The sequence below is a fragment of the Dipodomys merriami genome, unplaced genomic scaffold (genome assembly GCF_024711535.1).
Source record: "Dipodomys merriami isolate MVZ:Mamm:240054 unplaced genomic scaffold, mDipMer1.0.p SCAF_45, whole genome shotgun sequence".
NCBI lineage: Eukaryota > Metazoa > Chordata > Mammalia > Rodentia > Heteromyidae > Dipodomys > Dipodomys merriami.
In genome coordinates, this window is record NW_027206013.1 from 11,033,467 (window position 1) to 11,056,597 (window position 23,131).

At 52.2% G+C, this 23,131-nt stretch overlaps 1 protein-coding gene across 1 annotated transcript; it reads right to left on the bottom strand.

The window, feature by feature from the left end:
- Positions 1-180: 180 nt before the first annotated feature.
- Positions 181-19,491, bottom strand: LOC138808445 (glycolipid transfer protein). Its single transcript, XM_069994689.1, has 5 exons — positions 19,243-19,491; positions 6,099-6,157; positions 5,567-5,700; positions 4,654-4,804; positions 181-1,188 (listed from the first exon to the last, which is right to left on the bottom strand). The coding sequence occupies exons 1-5, from the start codon at positions 19,343-19,345 to the stop codon at positions 1,006-1,008; spliced, it is 630 nt and encodes a 209-aa protein (XP_069850790.1). The 5' UTR covers positions 19,346-19,491; the 3' UTR covers positions 181-1,005.
- Positions 19,492-23,131: the final 3,640 nt, after the last annotated feature.

The following is a 23,131-nucleotide window of genomic DNA, read 5'->3' on the forward strand; positions in this document are numbered from 1 at the left end:
TTTCCCTGGCCCACCCGTCCACTGGGCTCTGCTTTAGTAGAGTGGGAAATAAGGGAAATCAGTATTACCCACTCCACTCAACCTCAGTCCTCAACCACCCCCGCTGTCTTCCCAGCCCTGCAACTGGTGCTCTTTTTGGATACTAGGGTTAAGACTCAGGAAGCAAGCAGCACACGGACATGATTCCAAAATATAGATTTATTTGTTAAGAATGATTTAGTTTCTGCATAAAAATCACCAATTGTTCCTCATTGGGTTTTTTTTTAAACACACATCACTTCTTTTGGGGTTACGTTATTTGCCCCAATACTTGAGGAGCAGTTATAAGGCAGCGAGGTGGTTTCTTGGGTTTCTGCAGCTGGTGGCTGACACTCCCCTCGGCGGGGGGTGCCAGGATGGGTGGTCTCTCTGAGGCTAGAAAAGCTGACCCTGGAGAATGCAGTCACCTATGGCCATTTGCTGGAAAAGGCTTGCTGGTGGCTTTTAGCCATTAAAAAATAAGAATAACAAAGCTCTCCGGGGAGGCAGAGGATCAGAGTTTGTAGAAACAAGAGTCTGTTTTTGTGGAAAACAAAAACAAAACACTGGCATGATTTCCAATCCAATCCATTCAGTCCTTAACATATCCAAAACATCATGCAAGGAGATCCACATCCTCATCCTCGTAAGGATGCTGGGTTTGCTTTACCTCAGCGGGACTTCTGGGTGGGCAGAAAAAAATCAAACCAAAAAACCCTAGGACTCAATGTATTAGCAACTGTTAATCGGTGTGTACCACAGGGGTCTGCATGGTTGTGAAATTCAAAGGTGAGTTGGGAGGAAGATGGGTATCTATTGCTTCATTAGGATGAGCCCCAAAACATGATTTAAAAAACACACAAACAAGGCCACCCCCTCCCCCACAGGACCCAGCTGGCCTGGGGGTGGCTTGGGGGGGGGGGAGGCGGGGGCTGGGCTGGTTTGATTCACAGTGATTCCGAATAGCCTGTTCCAGGCGGGCGGCACCTAGACCTTGTAGTTGAGCTCTGCATTCATCTTGGTGTACATTTCGTAGATTACGTCGATGGTGGCCGTGTAGTTGACCAGGAAGAGGCGGATCTTCTCCAGGCATTCCTCCTCCGTCACGTTCTGCCCCTTGGACAGTGCCTTCAGGAAGTCAGACTTGTAGGGAGCAGCATAGAGCGCTGCCTTGAGACCGGTAAGAAAAGGGGGATCAGTGTCAGCAGGGGAGACTTGGAAACGCAGAGGACTGCCCTGAGCCCTGCTAGGTAGGGCCAGAGCTGGGCTGGCTGTGATGTGGGAGGGAGAATGACCAGGAAAGAAGGGTGTGTGTGTGTGTGTGTGTGTGTGTGTGTGTGTGTGTGTGTGTGTGTGTGCGTGCGTGTGTGTGTGTGTGCGTGTGTGTGTGTGTGTGTGTGTGTGTGTGTGTGCAGGCAGGACAGGCATCAGCTTGAGAGACAGACAAATCTGAGTGTGTGTGTGTGTGTGTGTGTGTGTGTGTGTGTGTGTGTGTGCGTGTGTGTGTGTGTGTGTGTGCAGGCAGGACAGGCATCAGCTTGAGAGACAGACAAATCTGAGTGTGTGTGTGTGTGTGTGTGTGTGTGTGTGTGTGTGTGTGTGTGTGTGTGTGTGCGCGGGAGAATGACCAGGAAAGAAGAAGGAAGGGTGTGTGTGTGTGTGTGTGTGTGTGTGTGTGTGTGTGTGTGTGTGTGTGCAGGCAGGACAGGCATCAGCTTGAGAGACAGACAAATCTGAGTGGAACTCGAGCTTGCGTCACCAGCTAACACTGAGCCTCCCTATGCCTCAGTTTCCTTGTCTGTAAACTGGAGCAATAATGGTATTTACCTAAGTTGCTTTTGTAAAGATTAGAGGTTATAGAGCAGGCACTCAGACTACCACTGGGCACACAGTAGGTACTCAGCCAATTACTGGGTGATTACTAGTTGCCATTAGGATGGACTGAGTACATAGTAGTTGCTGGCCCCAGCACCAAGCACACAGTAGGTGCTAACTCCAGGACCAGGCACACAGTAGGTACTTGGCCAGCACTTGGCACACAATAGTTGCTGGCCCCAGCATCAGCTACGCAATAAGTGTTTACCCTGGCACAGAGCATATAGCAGGTGCTTGACCAGGTAAGCCTCTTTGCTGGGGTTTTCTGCTCTGGAGGGGTAAATTGCTTTGGGAAGCTCATAGCTCCTGGGGCTTGAACTCAGGGCCTGGGCACTGTCCCTGAGCTTCTTTTGCTCAAGGCTGGTGCTCTAGTACTTGAGCCACAGTGCCACTTCTGGCTTTTTCTGTGTATGAGGAATTGAACCCAGGGCTTCATGCATGCTAGGCCAAGCACTCTACCACTGAGCCACATCCCAGCCCCTTATGGCTCCTAATGTGGACTTTCTTCTGTCCTTGTAACACTGCCCTAAATTTCATAGCTGCCCCCAAACTTGTAAGGTGCCGAGTCAGGAATGCACAGAACTTCAGAGCCAGAAGGAAAAAGACACAACTGGATAAACACCCTTGGTGTGCATTTGGCAGGATGAGTAGCGAATCGTGAATGAAAGCACTGACTTTGACTTTGCAAACCATGGACCGGGCACTCTAGACAAAACTCATTCAAATTCCAAACCAGCCTGTGAGGTGGGGCCTGCTTCATTCCCAAGGCTCAGGGAGGTTCACTCCCAGCCTGGCTTTGAGCTCTTAGGAGCAAGCATTCTTTCTACCTCAGCCTCCCTAGAGGGGGGATTACAGGTGTGCTCCACCATGCCCAGCCATTCACTGTCTACACTGTCCTGATCTGAGAAAGAGGTGGGATTACAGCTCATGGGCAGCTGTCCTGGCTAGGCACGCGTGACACTGTCAGGGTTCAGGGGGTGGTTGTAAGGCCTGTGTCGGGGGAAACACACTTCAGGGAGGGTAGGATACTCAAGATGCTCCTAGGATGGGCCTTGTCCCCAGCCATGCCAAGTAGATGGCAGATGTCATGATTCCCACCTCATGTGCAGCTTCTCCTGCCTGGATGTAGCCTGGCACCTGACTCTCCTTGGTTCACAGCAGCCAGCGGACTCTGGCTCTCAAAGCATCAAGGATGGGCAGGTCGCTGCAGAAACCGCAGTAGAGAGACCAGCCAAACCGAGCAGGCAAATCCACACCGAGGGAGACACGGGTGGGCAGAATGGCCAGCCACAATAATCAAGAAATCTAGTAACAACAGATGCTGGAGGGGATGGGGCCAAAAGGGAACCCTACTGCATGGCTGGTGGGAGTGTGAACTCGCTCAACCACTTAGGGAAGCAGTATGGAGGTTCCTCAAAAGACTCCACATAGAGCTCCCGTATGACCCAGCAATCCCTCTTTTGAGCATTTACCCAAACAATCACAAACAAGGCTATAGTAAAGCTACCAGCACAACTATGTTTATTGCAGCATTATTCACCATAGCTAAGATATGGAACCAACCCAGATGCCCCTCAGTAGATGAATGGATCAAGAAAATGTGTTACACACACACACACACACACACACACACACACACACACACACACACACAATGGAATTCTATGCCTCCATCAAAAAGAATGACACAGCCCCATATTAGGAAATGGAAAGAGTTGGAAAAAATTATATTAAGTGAAGTAAGCCAAGCCCAAAAAAACATAGGTCCTATGGTTTCCCTTATTTGCAATGACTAGTATATGTCTAGGACAAGCAGAAAAGGTAAAAACTATGTACATATGACCATATAAGATGATGCTAAATGAAATGAACCCCAAGATAGGGACACAAGAGGTTTTATCTTTCTTGCTGTTGTTTTTAATGCACTTATCATGTACTATGTGATTTTTTTGTTTCTTTTCTATGGTCTTCCCCCATGGTATAACCCCTGTTTTCACTGTATTTGATTCTGTGCCCTACATCTTGTATATACATTTTTCTAATTTGGGGAGGGGAAGGGACATAACAAAATGCTGAAATAAGGATACAGGTTGACCCATTGTTAAAATGAAATGTATAAGACACTACGTTGAAAACGAATCTTACAGGGGCTGGGAAGGTGGCTCAGTGGTAGAGCGCTTGCCTTGCATAAATGAGGCCCTGGGTTCGATTCCTCAGCACCACATAAGCAAAAAGAAAAAAAAAAGAAAACGAATCTTACAACTTGGGGGGGGGAGGAGATGTGGAGGTGGGGAGGGAAGGGATGAGAGGGGAAAAACAAAGGAGGAGGTAACAATGCTTGATAGGAAATGTACTCATTACCTTACTCCTGTAACTGTAACCCCTCTGTATAGTATCTTTACAATAAAAAAAATATGTATTAGAAAGAATGGCCGGCCACAGCTTGAAGCACACAGAGTGTTTCAGCCTGCCGACCCCTGAGGATCATCAAAACCAGGCCTCTCTTCCCTCTCTGTCCAGCGTGACAATCTGGCTGGATCTGAGGGTCTAATCCACCAGGCTAATCCAGGCTAATCCACCATGAACCTGCGCTTCCCCACAGCCCGTGATCTTCTCCCATAGCTTGGTCAAGCCTGGCAGGCCAAGCCACCCAGAGGAGACACCACAGGACACAGGCGGCGCTGGCCGCCACTGCAGGTGAGCCCTTCCTGAGCCCCGGGCAACCGCAGGCTCCACGTGGACGTGGTCGAACCCACTCACCTGGAAGATCTTCTGCACGATCCAGCCGTGGTACTTCTTGAGGGCCATCTCGTAGGCCTTGGTAGCATTGACGCGGATGAGGTTGGGGTGGTTCTCATCCCGTTCCCCGTCACAGATGCTCTGCAGGAAGACCTGGATAAAGCGAAGGCCTCTGCGGCCAGAGAAGAGATGGCTCCTTAAGACCACAGCTATGAGATGCGCGTGCGCACCGTGGGACCTGGTGCACGCGGCCCAGGCCGTAGCTGGGAACTGGGGATGCTGGGACAAAGGGCAGCGGGGGTCCCTGAGACCACCTGAGCTCAGCATCTCCCTGGCACGCTCTCCCCTGGCCAGGGACACCATTCTCACTGGGTAATAATAGGAACCAGGACAGGGCTGGTGGGCCTGGCCATGCCAGTCTCTGCAGAGGGCTCTGGGGTGTTGGAGGATCAGGAGAAGGGTGGAAGGTCAGCAGGAAGCCCAAACGGTGCCAGCCACTAGTGTCCTGTTCCTCTCGGCACTGGGTGGCCGAGCTGGGTACCATCAGCCCACCGCTTAGAAGAGCCCTGGGGTTCCTCCCGAAGGCCTGCAGGCCTGGCACAACCCCAGCCTTGCTCTCCCAGTGGGGCTCTTACCTTGAGTGCCCTTCACCCTCAGAACCCGGGGTCCCCGTGAGCCACTCAGCTCTGGCTCTGCGGGTGAGCTCCAGTCTGGGCTCAGTTGGACACCAATACCCACTCCTCACCTTGAGTTCTGACCCCAGGCTCGGATCAGAGCCCTGAGCACTCAGGGTCGGCCTCTGGGTGGCACTGAGAAAGGGCTTGGTCCTCGGGCCAGAAGCCTCTAGGAGCCACGTCCCCCTCCTCTCCCCCCAGGGGGACGGTGCCCCCAAAGTCTCCCGTGAGCCCTCACTGCCCTAGTGGCCCCTCGTTACCTTTTCAGCCACAGCAGCGCCAGTGTGGCCCCCACTTTGGGCCATTCTGCTCCATACATCTCCTTCTCCACCTCCAGAATGTTCTGCAGGGTCCGGAACTTGGCTGGGTCGGTGTCATACACGGCTTTGATTTTCTGAAAACAGAGCATGGGGGTGGGGGGGGTGGGGGGGGTAGGTCTCAGCATTGGAAAGGGTGCTTTGCAGACAGCTGCTCTGTATGCTGGATCTTCTGGTTCCCAAGAGACCACGGCCAGGGACAAGATTTCTCCTAATGACAACTACCCCGGTGTTCGCACTTCAACAGCCACCATGGACTTGGGTGTGCAGGTGGAGCAGAGGTTCCCAGCCAGGCTGGGCCCAGACAGCTCACTCATGCTGTCCTGGAGACCCCCCCCCAGGACCCCCTCCCGGCCCCCAAGGATCAAGCCACGCCCCCTTTGTCTCCTCCCCCTTCCTGAGGCGGGGGCGGGGCAGGGGGCCTCTGATCCCTGCCGTGGAGGGCTGGGCTACATTCCATGGGCCAAGTGCTCACCGTGATGTTGCCGCTGATGTCCGCCTTGATGGGCATGAACACCGGGGAGCCCAGGCAATCTAGGGAGAGAAGAAGAAGAGATTTCAATTCCCAACAAGGCTGACATTCAGATATGATGCAGATGTCACCAAGGGCTGAGGAGGACCTGGGAGTGGCTCACTTGGTGAGTTTAGGGGGCCGGGCAGAGCTGTGGGAGCCTGGGAGGTACTGAGCTCCAAGAGCAGACCTTGTCAGAGCCTTAGATGCAAGCGGAACATCTCCCTGAGGTGATAGTCTCCACTCTCGGTGTGAGCGCTGTCCCCACATGGACCTGGGCTAGACTCCTAGCTCCGTCCACACTGGCAGGGTGGGCTTAGGGTTATTTGTTCCGCTTTCCGGCCCTCACAGGGGTGTGACGCCGAACACTGTGCCAGGCCCCATGTCAGGGAATGTGGCCTAAGAGGTGACACCTTCAGCTGATGACATGGGACGCTGGCCTCCACACCCAGTGCCTACCTGTCCTCTTCCTCCTGGCGGGCTTTCCCGGGACAGGGACAGCAAGGCAGCCAAAGCTCCTGGTAGAGGGCTGGGCGCCGAGGGAGCAAACACACTGGGGCTGGGCTGTTCCTGTCCCCCTCCCTGTCCTCTGTTGAGCCCACAGAAGTGGGGGCCAGGTCCCCACTGCGGGCTGTCAAAGGGTACCAAACCACACCCACAGGAGGGAGCCGCGGCCGCCAGTGGGCCAGGCAAGGCCTCTGTGCCAGCTGGCCACAGGTGGGTGTGGGAGCTGGCGGAGGACCTTCTGCAGGCCTGATTCCAGCCAAGGACCCAGCACACCTGGCCAGCCATCTGGAACATTCTACCTGCAGCTGTGAAGACGTACATGGAGGATGCAGCATTAGATGCTTTAAGTGAGCACCCACAGTGTAACAGGAAGAAGGTTCGGGTCACCTCCTTGGACCTGCTTCCCCCTGTGTGAGATGGGGCGGAGGGCTGTCACAGGAATTAGAAATAGTGCAGCAGCTGGGTGTGCACACCTGTGATCCCAACACGGGGGAGGCTGAGGCAGAAGGATGGAGCGTTTGAGGCCAGCCTGGGCTGCACAGTGAGACTCCGTTTCAAAGAAAAAATAGGCTAGCCAGGAGCCAGTGGTCCACACCTTCAATCCTAGCTACTCGGAAGGCTGAGAGAGCCAGTGGTCCACACCTTCAATCCTAGCTACTCGGAAGGCTGAGAGCTGGGAATTGTCATTCAAAGTCAGCCCCGGCAATTAAGTCTGTGAGACACTTATCTTCAGTTAGCTACCAAAAAGCCAGAAATGGAGCTGTGGCTCAAAGTGCTAGCTTTGAGTGCAAAAAGCTCAGGGACAGTGCCTAGGCCTGGAGTTCAAGCCCCAGAACTAGCAAAAGAAAAGGGGAAGGAGAGGGAAGGAGAGAGAAGGAGGATGGGGAGGAGAAGGAAAGGGAAGGGCAGAGGAGGGGAGGGGCAGGGAAGTAGTGTTCCGAGGTTGTGAGCACATCTCAGTGGCAGAGCACATGCTTGCTGGGCCTAAGGCTCTGAACGCAACACATCAGAGCCGCTTAGCAGTGAGTGCTGGTGATAGTGAACCTTATGACTTCCTGTTTTTCCTAGGATCTGGCAAATACCCCCAGAACCTCTGCCAACGGCCAATCACCCTTGACCTGTACCCCCGACCCTCCGTGACAGCCTGGGCTGGTCTGAGCGCAGGGCCCTCCTGCCTCGGCCTCCTGAGGGCTGGGATGGCAAGGGTGAATGAACCCAATGCTCAGCTGACTCTCCTTAAGGCCCCTTGTGGGGGCTGGGCTGCTGCTGTACCCTGCCAAGCCAGCAGCGTGCAAAGCCAGCCCAGGCTGGAAAGTCTGGGAGACACTGATCGCCAACTAATCAGCAAAAAGCCAGACGTAGAGCTGTGGCTCAAGTGGTAGAGGGCTAGCTGTGAGTAAAAAAAACTAAGGGACAGCACCTAGGTCCTGCCCCTCAGTACAGCAAGTACAAAGATTAACCTTGGCTTAGTGGGCAGATGGAGGGTGGGCAGGCCAGCAAAATGACCATGGAGGGATTAAGTGGGAGGTGGCAAATATTTGCTGTCGTTCTTTCTCCTTTCCTGGATATCTGAAATTATCACAATTTTCATGAAATCCCTGCTCATAAAGCTACTCTTCCTCTTCCTCCTCCTCCTCCTTTGTGACACTACTGGGGCTTGAACTCAGCGTCTGGCATTTGTGCTTGGCTTTGTAACTTGAGGCTGGTACTCTACCATGTGAGCCACAGCTGGAGTCCAGCTTTCTGCTGGGTAACTGGAGGTAAGAGTTTCACAGCCTCTTCTGCACAGGCTGTCACTGAATTGTGATCCTCCGATCTCAGCCTCCTGAGTAGCTGGCCTACTTCTCTTTACTTTCCTCCAAGTTCACCCACTGCTCCAGCCTAGTGTGGAATGCCCAGGGGCTGTCCTCTAAGAGCCACACAGGGACCAGGTGGCCTTGGCTGCCCGCTGCGCCGGCGCCCCACGCAGCACCCCTGGGCAGCGATCGAGAATGTTCTCTCAGAGTGCCACCCCTGCAGGTTCCATTCCATCCAACCAGGCAAAGGGGCCTGGGCCTCAGTTTCCCTGCCTGTAAAAAGGGAATCCTAGGGAAGGAGGAAAGGGATAGTGCGCAGAGCAAATGCTCCATCAGCCTCTCTGGGCTGATCTTCACCCCCAGCCTCCAAAGCGGACATGGGAACCCCAGGCTCAGTGGCTGGGCACGGACAGCCAGGTTTATTAGCTTTCCTCCAAGGCTTCTGGTCACTCCCTGTGCTTTTCAGAGATGCAGAAAAAGATTCCTGGCTTCCTTGGCTCTGGAACGGGCTGGATGTAGTTCTGTGTGGCTCCGCCCAGGAGCCAGGAGAAAGATGTTTTGTTTGGGTTCTCCTGACAGGGCGCTCTGAGGGTCATGAGGCCACCCTGGTCGGCAGGCGCTGGGCCCCACAGCAGTGGTCATTGTGTACTATACGGAGGCCCCATAGGGGCCAGAGCTTCTGTGCCACTGCCCCGGACAGGGTGAGGGCTGCAGGATGCTTCTGGCAAAGCGGAGAGAGGGTGACAACGACCAGAGGTGCGGCTGGCAGGAATGGGGTTTCAGTGTGCACTGAGGCAGCTGAAGGCAGACTGTGAGCGTGGGGAAGAGCCTAGTGCTCTAGACCAGCAGGTGCCGGGTTCGAATCTAAGCTAAGTGATTTGCTCCTGCAGGCGTGAGTCCCTCATGTCTACAGCCCAGAAGCGCTCCACATGTATGCGGTCTGCACAGCTGTCAGCCGCCAAGGCCTTCTGTGTGTCCGGCATGAGAACCCAGGACTCAGAAGTCACCAGACTTAGCCAGAGCCACACAAGTGCCAGGAGCCCAAACACAACCAGAGAGCCAAGGCGGGTCCCACATCTCCCTTTCTAGAACATTTCCACCTGTTCACGTGACCCCAAGGAAAAAAAACGAGAGACCTCTGATGGAGAACCCCAGGGCAAGCACGTGGTGGTGGCCTTGCTAACAGCTCCCACTTGGGCTTGCTTGTGCTGAGTGCTGAGTGCTGAGTTCTGGGTGCTGGGCAGAGTCTCAAGCAGCTTATGCCCCCCTTTCCTTTCCCACAGAACCCAGCCCCAAAACTACCTTTCCAGTTTTACCAGTTTTCCAGATTTGTTTTGCTAACTGACAGCAAACAGACTCTTTTATACATCTGGACAGACCTGTCTACCTGGAGGGAGAAGGAGGAGAGGAAAGGAGGAAGCCAGGGAGGGAGGGAGGGCAGGCATCAGAGTGTTTCTCTAGTTCATCATCTAACCTCCAGGGAGAAAGGAAGCTGTTATTAAAGAGATAAAAATCAGATAAGATCCCACCATCTTATTTCATAGGGCTAGACTGCACTTGTGCACACAGTTTATGTGCAGTATGGCTCTAGCTACCCAGAACTGGTCAATGACCCTCTCTGCTTAGCAGAAGCTTTTTGCTAAGGATTCATCCTAGAAGACATAGTGGAAGAGAGAAAATTGATTATAAAATCCACAGTCTTGGGCTGGGAACGTGGCTTAGCGGTAGAGTGCTTGCCTACCTCGCATGCATGAATCCCTGGTTTTGATTCCTCAGAAAAGGCTGGAAGTGGCACTGTGGTTCAAGTGGTAGAGTGCTAGCCTTGAGCAAAAGCTCAAAGACAGTGCTCAGGCCTTGAATTCAAGCCCTAGGACAGGCAAATAAATAAATCCAGAGTCTTTCTGTATGGGGCAGGGAGAAAATCCCACTACAAAAGCCCAGTAACCAAGTGGGACAAGAAATAGACTTTGTGCTGGGAAGGTGGCTCAGTGGTAAAGCGCTTGCCTTGCATGCCTGAGGCCCTGGGTTTGATTCCTCAGCACCACATAAGCAAAAAGAAAAAAAGCCAGAAGTGGCGCTGTGGCTCAAGTGGTAGAGCGCTAGCCTTGAGCTGAAGAGCTGAGGGACAGCACCCAGGCCCAGAGTTCAAGCCCCACGACTGGACCCCCCAAAAAAAAAAGAAAGAAATAGACTTTGTGTAACAAATGTAATAAAGATTATCCTTAATATGTAGAGTGCTTACAAATCAATAAGAAAAATAGCTCTATAGGGCTGGGAAGGTGACTCAGTGGTAGAGCACTTGCCTTGCATGCTCGAGGCCCTGGGTTCGATTCCTCAGCACCACATAAAAAGAAAAAAGCTGGAAGTGGCGCTGTGGCTCAAGTGGTAGAGCACTAGCCTTGAGCTGAAGAGCTGAGGGACAGCGCCCAGGCCGAGTTCAGGCCCCACAACTGGACCCAAAAAAAAAAAAAAAGCTCTATAGAACATTGAGCAATTCACAGATGAAAAGATACTTAATCTCCATAAGAAAAAAAAATAAAATTTAAACATGGAAATATCTCCATCTATCAGTTGATTTTATGAATTCATCACAATGTAACACAAATGTCCCTGTGTTTATACTTATTGTAACTTTCTAAAAAGGGTCCACATCGTCAACACAAATTATAGCCTATAATCCTAGCCACTCAGGAGACGGAGATCTGAGGATCACGGTTCAAAGCCAGCCTGTGCAGGAGAGTCCATGAGATTTATCTTCAGTGAACCACCAGAAAACCAGATGTGGCACTGTGGCTCAAGTGGTAGAGCGCTAATTTTGAGCAAAAGAACTCAGAGACAGCCTCACAACCCCCCCCCAACCCCCCCCAAAAGAGTAAATTATTAGGATAGGGGAGTGGCACAGTGATGGAGTATTCCCTAGTTGGCCAGTACCTCATATGTATACCCAGGCATACATACAAACAGACGTATGAATTGTTTCAGGCTGACTCAGAGATGCTCAGGCCCCCTCCAGCTTTCCCCCTAGGCTGGACATGGCTTGTCTTCAGGTTTCTTAGGGTTTGGGCAGCATGTGGGCTTGCACTCACTACTTTGTTCTACCACTTCAAACCATAATAGTGCTTTCCTTTCCCCTCCGTTCTTCTTTGTTTGTTTGTTGTTGGTCATGAGGCCTGAACTCTGGGCCTGAGCGCTGTCCCTCAGCTCTTCAGCTCAAGACTAGTGCTCTACCACTTGAGCCACAGCACCACTTCTGGCTTTTTTCTTTTTGCTTATGTGGTGCTGAGGAATCGAACCCAGGGCCTCATGCATGCAAGGCAAGCATTCTACCACTGAGCCACCTTCCCAGCCCACTTTCCCACCCCCTCAGTTCTTTAGCTGGTCTCAGACTATGATCTTCCTAGCTCTACCTTCCAAGGACTGGGATTACGGGTGGGCACCATCACACCTTGTCTTTGTACACACACACACACACACACACACACACACACACACACACACACACACACACACACACACACACACACACACACACACACACACACACACACACACACACACACACACACTCACTTAATGTACTTTGATGGCTACTTCTTCCTGCCCTGGCCACAGTGCTCTGACTCTGTCACTATGACTTGCTAAGTAAAAGGCATTCCAGCACCAAGCAAGGCATTTGCGCATGTCCTCTTGGACAACTCCAGCTGGACAGGAGCCATGCAGCGCCTCCTGCCTGGACCTCTGCCACCGCTCAGAAGGGTGACTCTGCCCAGAAAGCAGAATTCCCCAGCAGCCACCATGTGTGCCTGCACAAGACTCGTTTCCTCTTTCCTCTCTCTTTTAGTGTGTGCCATACTAGGGTCTGGATGCTGTCCCTTACCTTTTCCCCCTCCTCTACCACTTGAGCCACCACACCTCCACTTTAAGCTTTTTCCCCATTGATTAACTGATTCTTATCTCCTGGACTCTCCTGCCTGGGCTGGCTTCAAACCATATCCCTCAAATCTCAGCCTCCTCAGTTAGGATTATAGGCCTACGAGGCTGGAGCCTAGCTCATTTCCTCTTTCCACAGCCTCCTCAGCGTTGGAGAGTTACCCATCATGCTCAGCAAGCCCACAGCCCAGCTAGCCGCAGCCCAGTGGCAGGTAGAACCTGCTAGCATTCTTGAGGTCCTGGGTGCCACCCTCAGTATTGAAAGAAGAAAAGAACACAGCACACATCTGGAAATTTCCATTCTGGCTGCCCCCCACAAGGCCTTCATCTTTCAGGTGATGTCTGCACTGTTGAGTAACAGGTACAGACTCACCCTGCCCTAGTCCACCCTCCCTTTTCATCTCAGGAAGAATCTTCATTCAGGAACAAAATGCTAAACCGGGTGTGGTGGCACAGGCCTGTAATCCCAGCACTGGGGAAGTCTGGACAGGGGGATTATGAGTTGGAGGTGGGCCCAGCTCAAACAACCAGCAGAAGACACCTGACATATATTTGCCTTGTGAGACGTACAGCTTCAGTTTCAGCCTGCGTGAGTCAGGACAAGAACAGATCTAACTAGCCCAACCCAAAAAAAAATTTCCAAAAAGGAGTGACAGCATGTCTGTCACCACTGCTGATGCCATTGTTTTCCTAGGTGGATGATGAAGTTCAGTAATTAGGCACCCAGGGCAGATTAACTTTACAGGTCCTAGGTTACAAGGATCACAATGGAAGTTCTCAAATTCCAGCCAGGGGGAAATAAATCATTTATCCATCTGGGGGTTGGTGCTGTCACAGGTCGGGTGGCAATCGGGCCTGTTTTGAAGAGCACTGAGGTTCTTACTGCCTAAAAATAGGCACCAATGCTTACCAAATAATTCAAATTATTGTCTTAAAAAGTGACCCCCTCGACCTGCCAACCACTGACGACAGTTACCACCTTTGGCAAAATCCAGGCTGGAATGGAGAGGGCCACAGGGACACCAGTCCTCTTCACCTGCTGTGTGGCCTGGGAGAACTTAGTTAACTTCTCTGCACTGCAGCTCCTTTGTTTGTGAAGTGAGGCTGCTAATGACTTGGCCTCAGGGCTTACAGTGATGTTTAGGTGAGATGTGTAAGCAAATAGATGAGGGCAATTAAGGACACCCAGGTGAAGTGCTTATTTGAACAGAAGCTGTTATTATTTGTATGCTAATTATTATATATGATATCATCACCATCATCGCTATCTTTCCCAATAGGCAAAGCGGGTCTTTAGAGAAGAAAACCAGAAGATGACCAAGAAAGCAAAGCCGATGTGGAGGGGGTGAGGAAGAGCAGAAGGAAAAAGAGGAAGAAGAAGAAGCCAAAGGAGAAAGAAAGGAAGGGAAAGAAGGAATAGAAGAGCTTTGGAACTCTAGATGCCAGTGGCTCCAGTCTGTAATCTTAGCTACTCAGGAGGCTGAGATCTGAGGATCACTGTTCACAGTCAATCTGAGCAGGCAAGTCCATGAAAACTGTTCATCTCTAATTCACCACCCAAAAGCTGGAAGTGGAGCTGCGGTTCAAGTAGTAAAGCACTGGCCTTGAGTAGAGAAAGCTAAGGGACAGTGCCCTGGCCCTGAATTCAAGGTGTGTACACATGTGCGTGTGCGTGCAACACACACACACACATACACACACACCATCTCAGAGTAGTGAAGTTAAGTTAGGACCTGGGGCAAGCAGGATCACTGTGGAATCATGAGCTGCAGAGGTTTGGTAGGAGCCAGTGAGACTCAAGATACACTTAACACTATGGAGTGGGGGGAAGGGGGGGAGGGGGGGAGACTGGCTTTGATCTAAGAAGCACTGTGGGAATGTAACAAAAGGAAGTAGCATTCAGCTGCAACAATGAAACCCAAGCCCTTAGACCTTTCATTTCCACCCTAAGCTCACTGAAATAAGCACATTTTTTTGCCAGGCAACTTCCGGTCCCTTCCCTACTCCCCCATCTCCAAACTCAGCCACCCCAGAGGGCCAGAGCTGACCCTCTGATCGCCCCCACACCCATACAGGGCTGCACCTGCTTCAGAGCCCAGAGGATGGCTTAAACAAATCTCTTCACCTCTCTGAAGCCGTCAGTGCCGGGCTGCGACTTCACCCCTGCCTTCCCTCTGGTGCTCTCCAGCAAGAGAAGTCAGAGCCTAGGCCTGACCTCACACCAGGACTTCCCTGAACACTAAAGGATCTAATTGCCGTCAGCAGGGGACGGGCGCCAGCAGGCACCGGGGGTCCCATCCACGCTGGCCCTCAGATGCTACAAACGACAGCTCTGGTGCGATTCTGCTGGAAGCAGCCAGCAGCTGGCCCTGAGCCCTGGCAGTGTGTCATCCAGACTCAGAGGTGGCTTCCTTTTGGCAGACCCATGTCCCAAAGGCTGTGTGACAACAAGATGCCCCTTTTAGAGCTCTCTCCTGCCTGGGCAAAGAGGGGGCGACTCCAGGCACTAAGCACCCACACCACCCTAGATCACCTCCACGGATCCTCCCGGGAGGCTGTGCTTCTTCCATTCACAATTGGGACTGCAGGCTCAGAGAGGGCAAGGACTTATGCATGGACACACAGCATCCCCAGCTCCCCACAGGACTCAAGCTTGGGCTGGTCGGGCTGGCTCAGCTTGATACAAATGCCTGTGTTTCTTCCCACTCATCTGTCCCAGGTGTTCTGGTCATGGATACCAGAGGAAGATGGAGTCACAGTGGTGTCTTCCCCCTGCACCTCAAACACAGACTGACAGGAAAATGCAAGGTAACCATGGCAGCTCTCCCCCAGGTTCCCTGATTTCAAGGTGGAAAGCAACCATTCTCAATGACATCTCATTGACTCTTTCTCTGCCTGCCAGTTGTCAGTGCTTTAGAAGGGCTGCAAAACTCATCTAAGGGGTGTGGGGGGGGCGGAGGAGGGGGACGAGGAGGGGAGGGGTGGAGGGAGAGAAAGCAAGGCCTCACCAAAGCCAATCTTGCAAACTGATCAGTAGGGTGCGATCCAATTACTGGGTCAAGGGAGAGAAAGCAGAGGGAGAAAGGGTTGGCCTTGAAGCGGATGTGGCAGAACCTGCACAACTGGAGAGAGATTCAGGCTAGAGATAGAGGACAGGCAAAGCCCAGCAGAGATGTTCCAAACCGGACAAGCAGGAGGCTGACTTGCGACCCACACCCACTACAGCACAAAGAACCAGCATTCACCAAGCCCAACCAACTAGGTTACAAACCGCACCCTACAAAGGTTTAAGAATCGGGGCTTGTTCTAGCCGATAAAAAGACTGCACACCCTTGAGCCCAATAACTGCACTTCTAAAACAAATAAAGTTCCGAAGAATTGTGCACAGAAATTGTGCACAAAAACAAAACAAAACAACCAAAACAGGCAGCAATTTGAGTGTCTAACAGTAGTGGATCAGTTAAATAAACATGGTCCAGCTGGGTACTGTGGCTCACACCTGTAATCCTAGCTACTTGGAGGCTGAGATCTGAGGATCATAGTTCAAAGCCAGCCCGGGCAGGAAAGTCTGTGAGACTCTTATCTCCAATGAGCCACCAAAAACTGGAAGTGGTGCTATGGCTCAAAGTGGTATCTAGCCTTGAGCTGAAGAGCTCAGGGACAGTGCTCAGGCCCAGAGTTCAAGCCCTACAACTGACAAAAAAAATAAATAAATAAATAAAAGAGATTATGGGAATGACGGATACCAGTGACTCTCGTCTGTAATCCTTATTTACTCAGGAGGTTGAGATGAGGATCAATCTTCAAAGCCAGCACACGGAAGGATAGTCCATGACACTTTTATCTCCAATTATCACCAAAAAGCTGGAAGTGGAGATGTGGTTCAAGTGGTAGAGCACCAGTCTTGAGTGAAAAAAATAAGGGGACGGTACCCAAGCCTTAAGTTCAAGCCCCAGTACTGGTATACACGTGTACACATACACACACGTGTACACACACATGTGTACACACACACAGTTGATGGTAGGACTAAGTGGATGCACATGCAGTACTAAGCACACAGTAAGTGTTCAATAAATGGCTGGCATCAGTTAGTTTTGCATAATTTTCCTTCCATGACTAAACCTTCCTTGCAGAATTAAATTTTTTAAAGACACAGATTTCAGCCACATTGGGGTGGGGGGAGAAGGGAGGGAGACAGAAAGAGAGAGAGAGAGAATATGAATCAGAGCTGACTTTGCTTCCCTGGAGATAATTCTGGGGTAACATCTTGGAGGGTAGCAATCAGGAATGCACAACATCTTATGACATACCTGGCAGCAGCCTCCCATCCCCCCCCAAATGACCCCCAAGCCACACACACTGCCCGGGTCATGTTGGTGAGCAGCTGCTTCCCAGATGGAGACTAGAATCCTTCCCTGCCAGCAGGGAAGAACTTTCCCCAAACCCCAGCGGCAAACCCTCCAGAGAAAGTTTTCTGCGGAAGAGCACAGCTCACCACGGATTAGCACTTTCCTTTTTCTTTTTATCTAGTTTATGTTAAGAAGCATCCTCTTCAGTGAGCAGTGAATGGCTCTGGTGGGCAGAGACAGGGCCACCGGCTGTTCAGTCCTTTGTGGTCCAAGCCCACTGGTGGCTTCTGTGTGAATGGAGCTTCTGTCCAGAGCTGTGACAGCCCACAGCACAGCATGGCAGCAGAGACAAGGGTCTTTTGAGACCAGGGGAGGGAGGGCTGAGGTGCTCCTCTGTGCTGGCTCCAGCCACCACCTCCCCCTTTCCTGCCCAACCAGCCAGACCACTGCACCTGGAGTGTGCCCCAGGAAGAAGAGCCACAGGGCCCAACCTGCATCTCCCAGCTCAGACTCACTGCTGGCGCTGAGGCTGAGCAGTCTCTGTGGTGGTGATGGGTGGGGGCTGCCCTGTGCATTGTAGGACATTTAGGAGGAACCTCGATTGTACCCCTTGAGTTATGGCCAAGAAAAAAACAATGTCCCCTGACATTGCTAGACGTCACCTAAGGGACCAAACTACCCTCAGTTGAGAGTCAGTGGTTTAAACAGAATGTAAATCCGGGTCCCGAGCAAGGTGGCTATGCCTGCCACAGTTCATACCACCAAAGAGGAAACAACAAAACAAGAAAAGAATCAACCTCGGTGCTAAAACCACTACAACCAGAAGCAGTATTATCTCAAGCTTGAAATACTGATAATAAGCAAGGGCTGTAGACACAGTATTGACTGAGCACCTACTATGTGCCAGGCTACTGAGAGCACAGTGATAGATGTGAAAGGTTGAGACCCACTTTCGGTCAGGTGGCTGCCTGGGCTGGAGACTCATCCAGACCAGGCAAGTCACTCAGCCCGTTCAGCACTGGTTAATCATCTACTGTGAGAAGGAAGCAAAACTGGATCCAGGACTTACAGCTATAAAGCCGTAAAGCCGTCCCCTCACAGCCACACACATCACGGGGATCAGCATCCCCATTTCACAGATGGGGACCCTGAGGCTCAGAGGTGGAGGAGGAAATAAATCTAGGCTAGAGCTAGGCAGAACTGCACACTTCTGTGGGAACAACTGCTCCCAACCAGCTCTGGGAATGACTGGCTGGGTAGCAGATCTCTTCAGTCCAAGTCTGCCCCTTTGTGGGTTTTGGCTGGACTCTGTCCCGGGGACTGATGTCTTTCTGCAATATGGCTGAGTACAACAGCAGGGCGGGGCTCTGGGAGAGTTCCCCAGAGAAGAAAGCAAGGCTCAGGTTGCACTCTTTATGGACCGAAAGGCAAAGGGCAGATGTCATTGGCTTCCCTTCCCATTTTCCATGGAGGACCTGGACTGAGCTGGACTGGGAGGGAAGCGGGGGAGGAAGAGCTGTCTTGGGCTTAGGAATCACCTTCCCAGAGGTCAGATGACCTCCTTTGACATATAAGCAGGGAGGGGGGCGTGTTTTCTGCGTGTGTATGTCTGTGCTGGTCCTGGGGCTTGAACTCACCACCCGGTGCTGTCCCTTAGCTTTTTCACTCAAGGCTGGCATGGTACCACTTGCGCTACAGCTCCACTTCTGGCTTTTTGGTGGTTCACTAGAGATAAGCGTTTCAGGCACTTTCCTGCCCCAGCTGCCTTCCAACTGTGACCCTCAGATCTCAAGTCTCCTGAGTAGCTAAGCCTAAGGAGTGAGCCACCAGCGCCCAGCAAGGGTTTTTCTCTTTCGAAGCACAAGGTGCCAAGATGCCAATATCTGACAGTCACCCCATAAAGCAGCCCCTCGGATCCTCACGCAGAATCTCAGCCTAAATGGAGGAAATAGTTTTCAGTAACTTCCCCTGGCGTTTTGCAACTTGTCGCCAAAATCCCCTTCCCTGCCTGCCTCCTCCGGAGAGGTGCAGTTTTGTGGGGAGAGGGGGTGTCTTTGATCCGGAATATGCAGCAGGATTGAAGGAGAGACTCTGGGTCCCTGAGAGAGAGACTGGATGGGTCAAGCAAGGGATGGTTTACTCGTCTTTAAAGAAGGTGGGGTGAGGGATGCTGGCCTTTGGGGGAGAGGCAGGAAGTTTGGGGGGAGGCGGAGGACCCGGGGTCCCCAGGCGGTGATGCAAGAGGAAGGGACTTTGCGGGGGGGGGGGGACAGGGGTGATTGGGGTGCAGGAGGGAGCAGCGCATGGCTGGAGTTATCTATCCGAAGGAGCGGGAGGGAGATGGAGGGCGTGGAGGGAAGAGATGGGGAAGGGGGCACGCTCGGAGCGGGGAGAATTTGGGGATGCTCGGAAGGAAGGGGGGGGTCTGCGGAGTAGAAACGGGCCTCGGGGGTGTCCGGGGATCGGGGCTGCAGGCCATCCGCCCCGTTCCTCGAGCCCCCCCTCGCCGTCACCCCGACTTACCGAAGAAGGGCGGCAGGTGGGACACCGCCTCCAGGAAGGGCCCGGTCTCGATCTGCTTGTCCGCGGGCAGCGGCTTCAGCAAGTGCTCGGCCAGCAGCGCCATTTCGGGGTCAAGGCCCGCGGTGATGCCCCAGCCGGCGCCGCGGGCGTCCACGCCGCCCCCCGGGCCGCCGCCGTCAGCGCCGGGGCCGTCACTGCCGCCGGCAGGGAGCTCCTGGGACGCCAGCGTCGCCACTTCCGCCTGCCCCGCGCCCCCGTGGCTGAGCGCTCAGCGCCGCCCGCCGGCCGGAGCGCCTAAGCTATCCGGAGCCCCGCCCCGCCCTTCCGGCAGCGTCCAATCCGTGCCAGGCTTTGCGCCATCCCGTCCAACCCGAGCCCATCTCTGGAGGTTCTCTGCTCTGCTATTGGCCGAGGGGCGGGGCGACGTGAAAGCCCGCGACTTGCGAAGGTCCGCCCCGCTGAGCCGCTCCCAGGTGAGATTTTCCCAGGCGCCTCGCGCCGCCCTCGGCTTCGACCCCAACCCGGGCGGGGCGGCTCCGCTCGGGAGGCGCGCTCGCGGACCAGCCCCTCGCCATCCAGGTTCCAGCCCAGCCCCGCCAGCGCTCCTCAGGACCTCCTGCTTCCTTCAAAACAGCCTGTCCTGCCGGGCGCTCTGGCCTCCCTCCAGTCAGCCTAGCTACTCAGGAGGCTGAGTTCTGAGGATCGCAGTTCGAAACCAGCCTGGGCAAGAAAATCCGTGAGACTCCTATCTCCAATGAACCACCAAAAAGCCAAAGAAGTAGAACTCTGGCCCAAGTGGTAGTGGCCAAAAAGCTCAGGGACAACACCCAGGCCCTGAGTTCACCAAACTGACTGTCATCCATCAGACCCTAGTTGATCTTGTCCTTCAAGGACGCTCCATTGCTTGATTCTTCGCTCTCAATCATTTCTAGCTGTTGGGCACTGTCTAACTGGACAGCTCTTTCCCCAAATCTGGGGTTACCTGTCCGATTCAGTCCAGTTTATAATCCAACTCCACCAGCCTGTTTCCCAAATACCACTCCAACAATCCAGGAGACATGCTTCCCACCATGTGGGCCTCAAGTCATCGCAGCCCTAACTCACCTAGATGCTTCTGTCCTAAAACCCAAGGCTTTGCTCATCCAAAAATCATTGAGCCTGGGCTGGGAAGGTGGCTCAGTGGTAGAGTGTTTGCCTTGCGTGCATGAGGCCCTGGGTTCAATTCCTCAGCACCACATAAGCAGAGAAAGCTGGAAGTGGTGCTGTGGCTCAAATGCTAGAGCACTAGTCTTGAACTGAAGAGCTGAGGGACAGTGCCTAGGCCTAGAGTTCAGGCCCCACGACTGACCAAAAATAAATAAATAAATCATTGAGCTTCATACTCATTCTGCAGTAAAATTCATTGTGTGTCCACTAACTGCTACACACTGGGCTTAGTGAGGATGACAGCAAAGTCCAGCCTTGTGGAGCTGATGTTTCAGTGGAGGATACAACATGTAAACAAAACACTGGTGGCAAAACAGGGTAAATGAGCCCTGAGCTGGTAACTCACTCTTGTAATCCTGGTTGCTCAGGAACCTGAGATCTGAGTATCATAGTTCAAAGCCAGCCTGGACAGGAAAGTCTGTAAGACTCTTCAATTAACCAGCAAAAACCTAGAAGTGGTGGTGTGGCTCAAGTGTTAGATCCACAGCTGTCAATGAAAAAGCCAAGCAAGAATTTGAGGCTCTGAGTTCAAATCCCAGTACTCAGTACAAAAACAAACAAACCTCTCAAGGCTGTGAGCTGAGAGAGGCTTCTAGAGTAAAGAGCTAGCATTTATTTGAGCTGAGAAGCCCAAAGAAAAAATAACCAAGCCAAAGATGCAGCGGGAGGTGCATGAGCGAGCAAGAGGCTTACATGGGGAGAACTTGGTGAGCCGGAGCACCACAGGGCCCAGGGGCGGGGATGGATGAGGTAAGCAGAGAGGGATGGGAGTGGAGGCCAGAGAGACAAGTGGGGAGGGGAGAGAGAAGCAAAGAATTTGAGTTTTACATATGACAGATGAGAAATCACTAGTGTCCCAAAAATATCTGCCAAATTTTACTAAATAATTCAAACTGAATCTGTCACGGGGAAGATGAGAGAAGAGATTGGCCTAGACCAAGAGCATGACCCAGGTAGAACCAGGAAGTGACGAGGGCCAGGAGGGACAAAGCCATCATCACATCTTGCACATAACTCAGACTATGACATGCCCCATCAAGTCCGATCTCCCAATGATAGGAGCACAAACGACCAGCTTTGGCTTGTTCCCACCGCACCCAGCCTCGCTGCCTCCAGCGTCCTACCAAACCATCTCATCTCAGCCTTACCAGCCGAGCCAGTGCCCCGGTGCCAGAAACCCACCCACTTTTCAGACACCAACATCACAGCCCACACAGGGACCTCAGGCACCAGATGACATCCTGATTTCTCAACCTGTTCTATGCCAGTCAAGCTACTCACAAACCATGGCGGATACAAGAAGCATCTGGACTTAGAACATGGGTTTGGTATGTCTCTGGTCTGGGTTCATGATGTGTTTTGAAAGCCACCATCTATCCATTCATCTATTTACCTATCCATTCATCCACCCACCCATCTACCCATCATCTATTCATCCATCCATCCATCCATCCATCCATCCATCCATCCATCCATCCATTCACCTTCCTAACACATTGTAAGTGTTCATTGTAGAGTAGCCTCTTGCCAGGGACTGGTGGCTCACACCTGTGATCCTAGCTACTCAAGAGACTGAGATCTAAGAGCAAGACTCTTATCTCCAGTTAACCAGCAAAATGATAGACTGGAGGTGTGGCTTAAGTGGTAGAACACCAGAATGACTACCAGGAGGAATATTATGAGGAATTTTCTTTTCTTTCTTCCTATGTAGTCTAAACTGACCTTGAACTCACAATCCTCCTGCCTCAGGCTCCTGAGCACTGGAATTACGGGATGACAAGCATGTGTCATTAAGCCTGGCTTTTTTTTTTTTTGTACTGAGGTTTGAACTTGGAGCCTTATACTTGTTCAGCTTGCTTGCTTGCTTGGCCCTCAACTACATAGGGCCACACCTAGAGCTCTGCTAGTTTGCAGAGTTGGAGATGAATTCTCAGCCTCCTGAGTGACTATGACGACAGATCTGAGCACCTGGCTTTTTTTCTTTTGATACAACCTCAGGCATGCAAAGAAGGCACAGGACTATACAAATAATAGGTTTTGTTCTGAACTACTTGAACAGAAGCTACTGATAGCCCTGGTAATTATTTTTATGTGTTTTTCCTCCTCCAGCATCACCGATCTCTCCTCCTGCAGGAAATCCACACTGAGACATCACTACCATTTGGCCTTTAGTCCTCAGGGTTACTCATTTGTTCCCATATGTCCTTGGTAGCATAAGATCTCAGCCAAGAATGCATGTTTCATGTGACTGTCCCAACTCTTAGGTCTCCTTCAAGTCTGGAACATTCCTGTCTTTCCTGGACTCTGCCCACCTTGAGGTCTTTGAGGGTGGTGACTTTGTAGCATGTCCTTTCTTGGGGATTTGTCTAGTGTTCGCTCACGATCACATGCAGATTGTGTATCTTCTGATGTTGATTATGGGTTCTGTCCTTCACAAAATAACCCAGCCCTGAGGTGAAGTCATGTCACAGGGGACATATGACTCCAACTGGTCCTTTTTTGTGTGTGTGTGTCAGTTGTGGGGCTTGAACTCTGGGCCTGGACACTATCCCTCAGTTCTTCAGCTCAAGGTGAGTGCTCTAACACTTGAGCCACAGCACCACTTCCAGGTTTCTGGGTGGTTTATTGGAGATTAGAGTCTCACAGAGTTTCCTGCCTGGGCTGGCTTTGAACCGCGATCCTC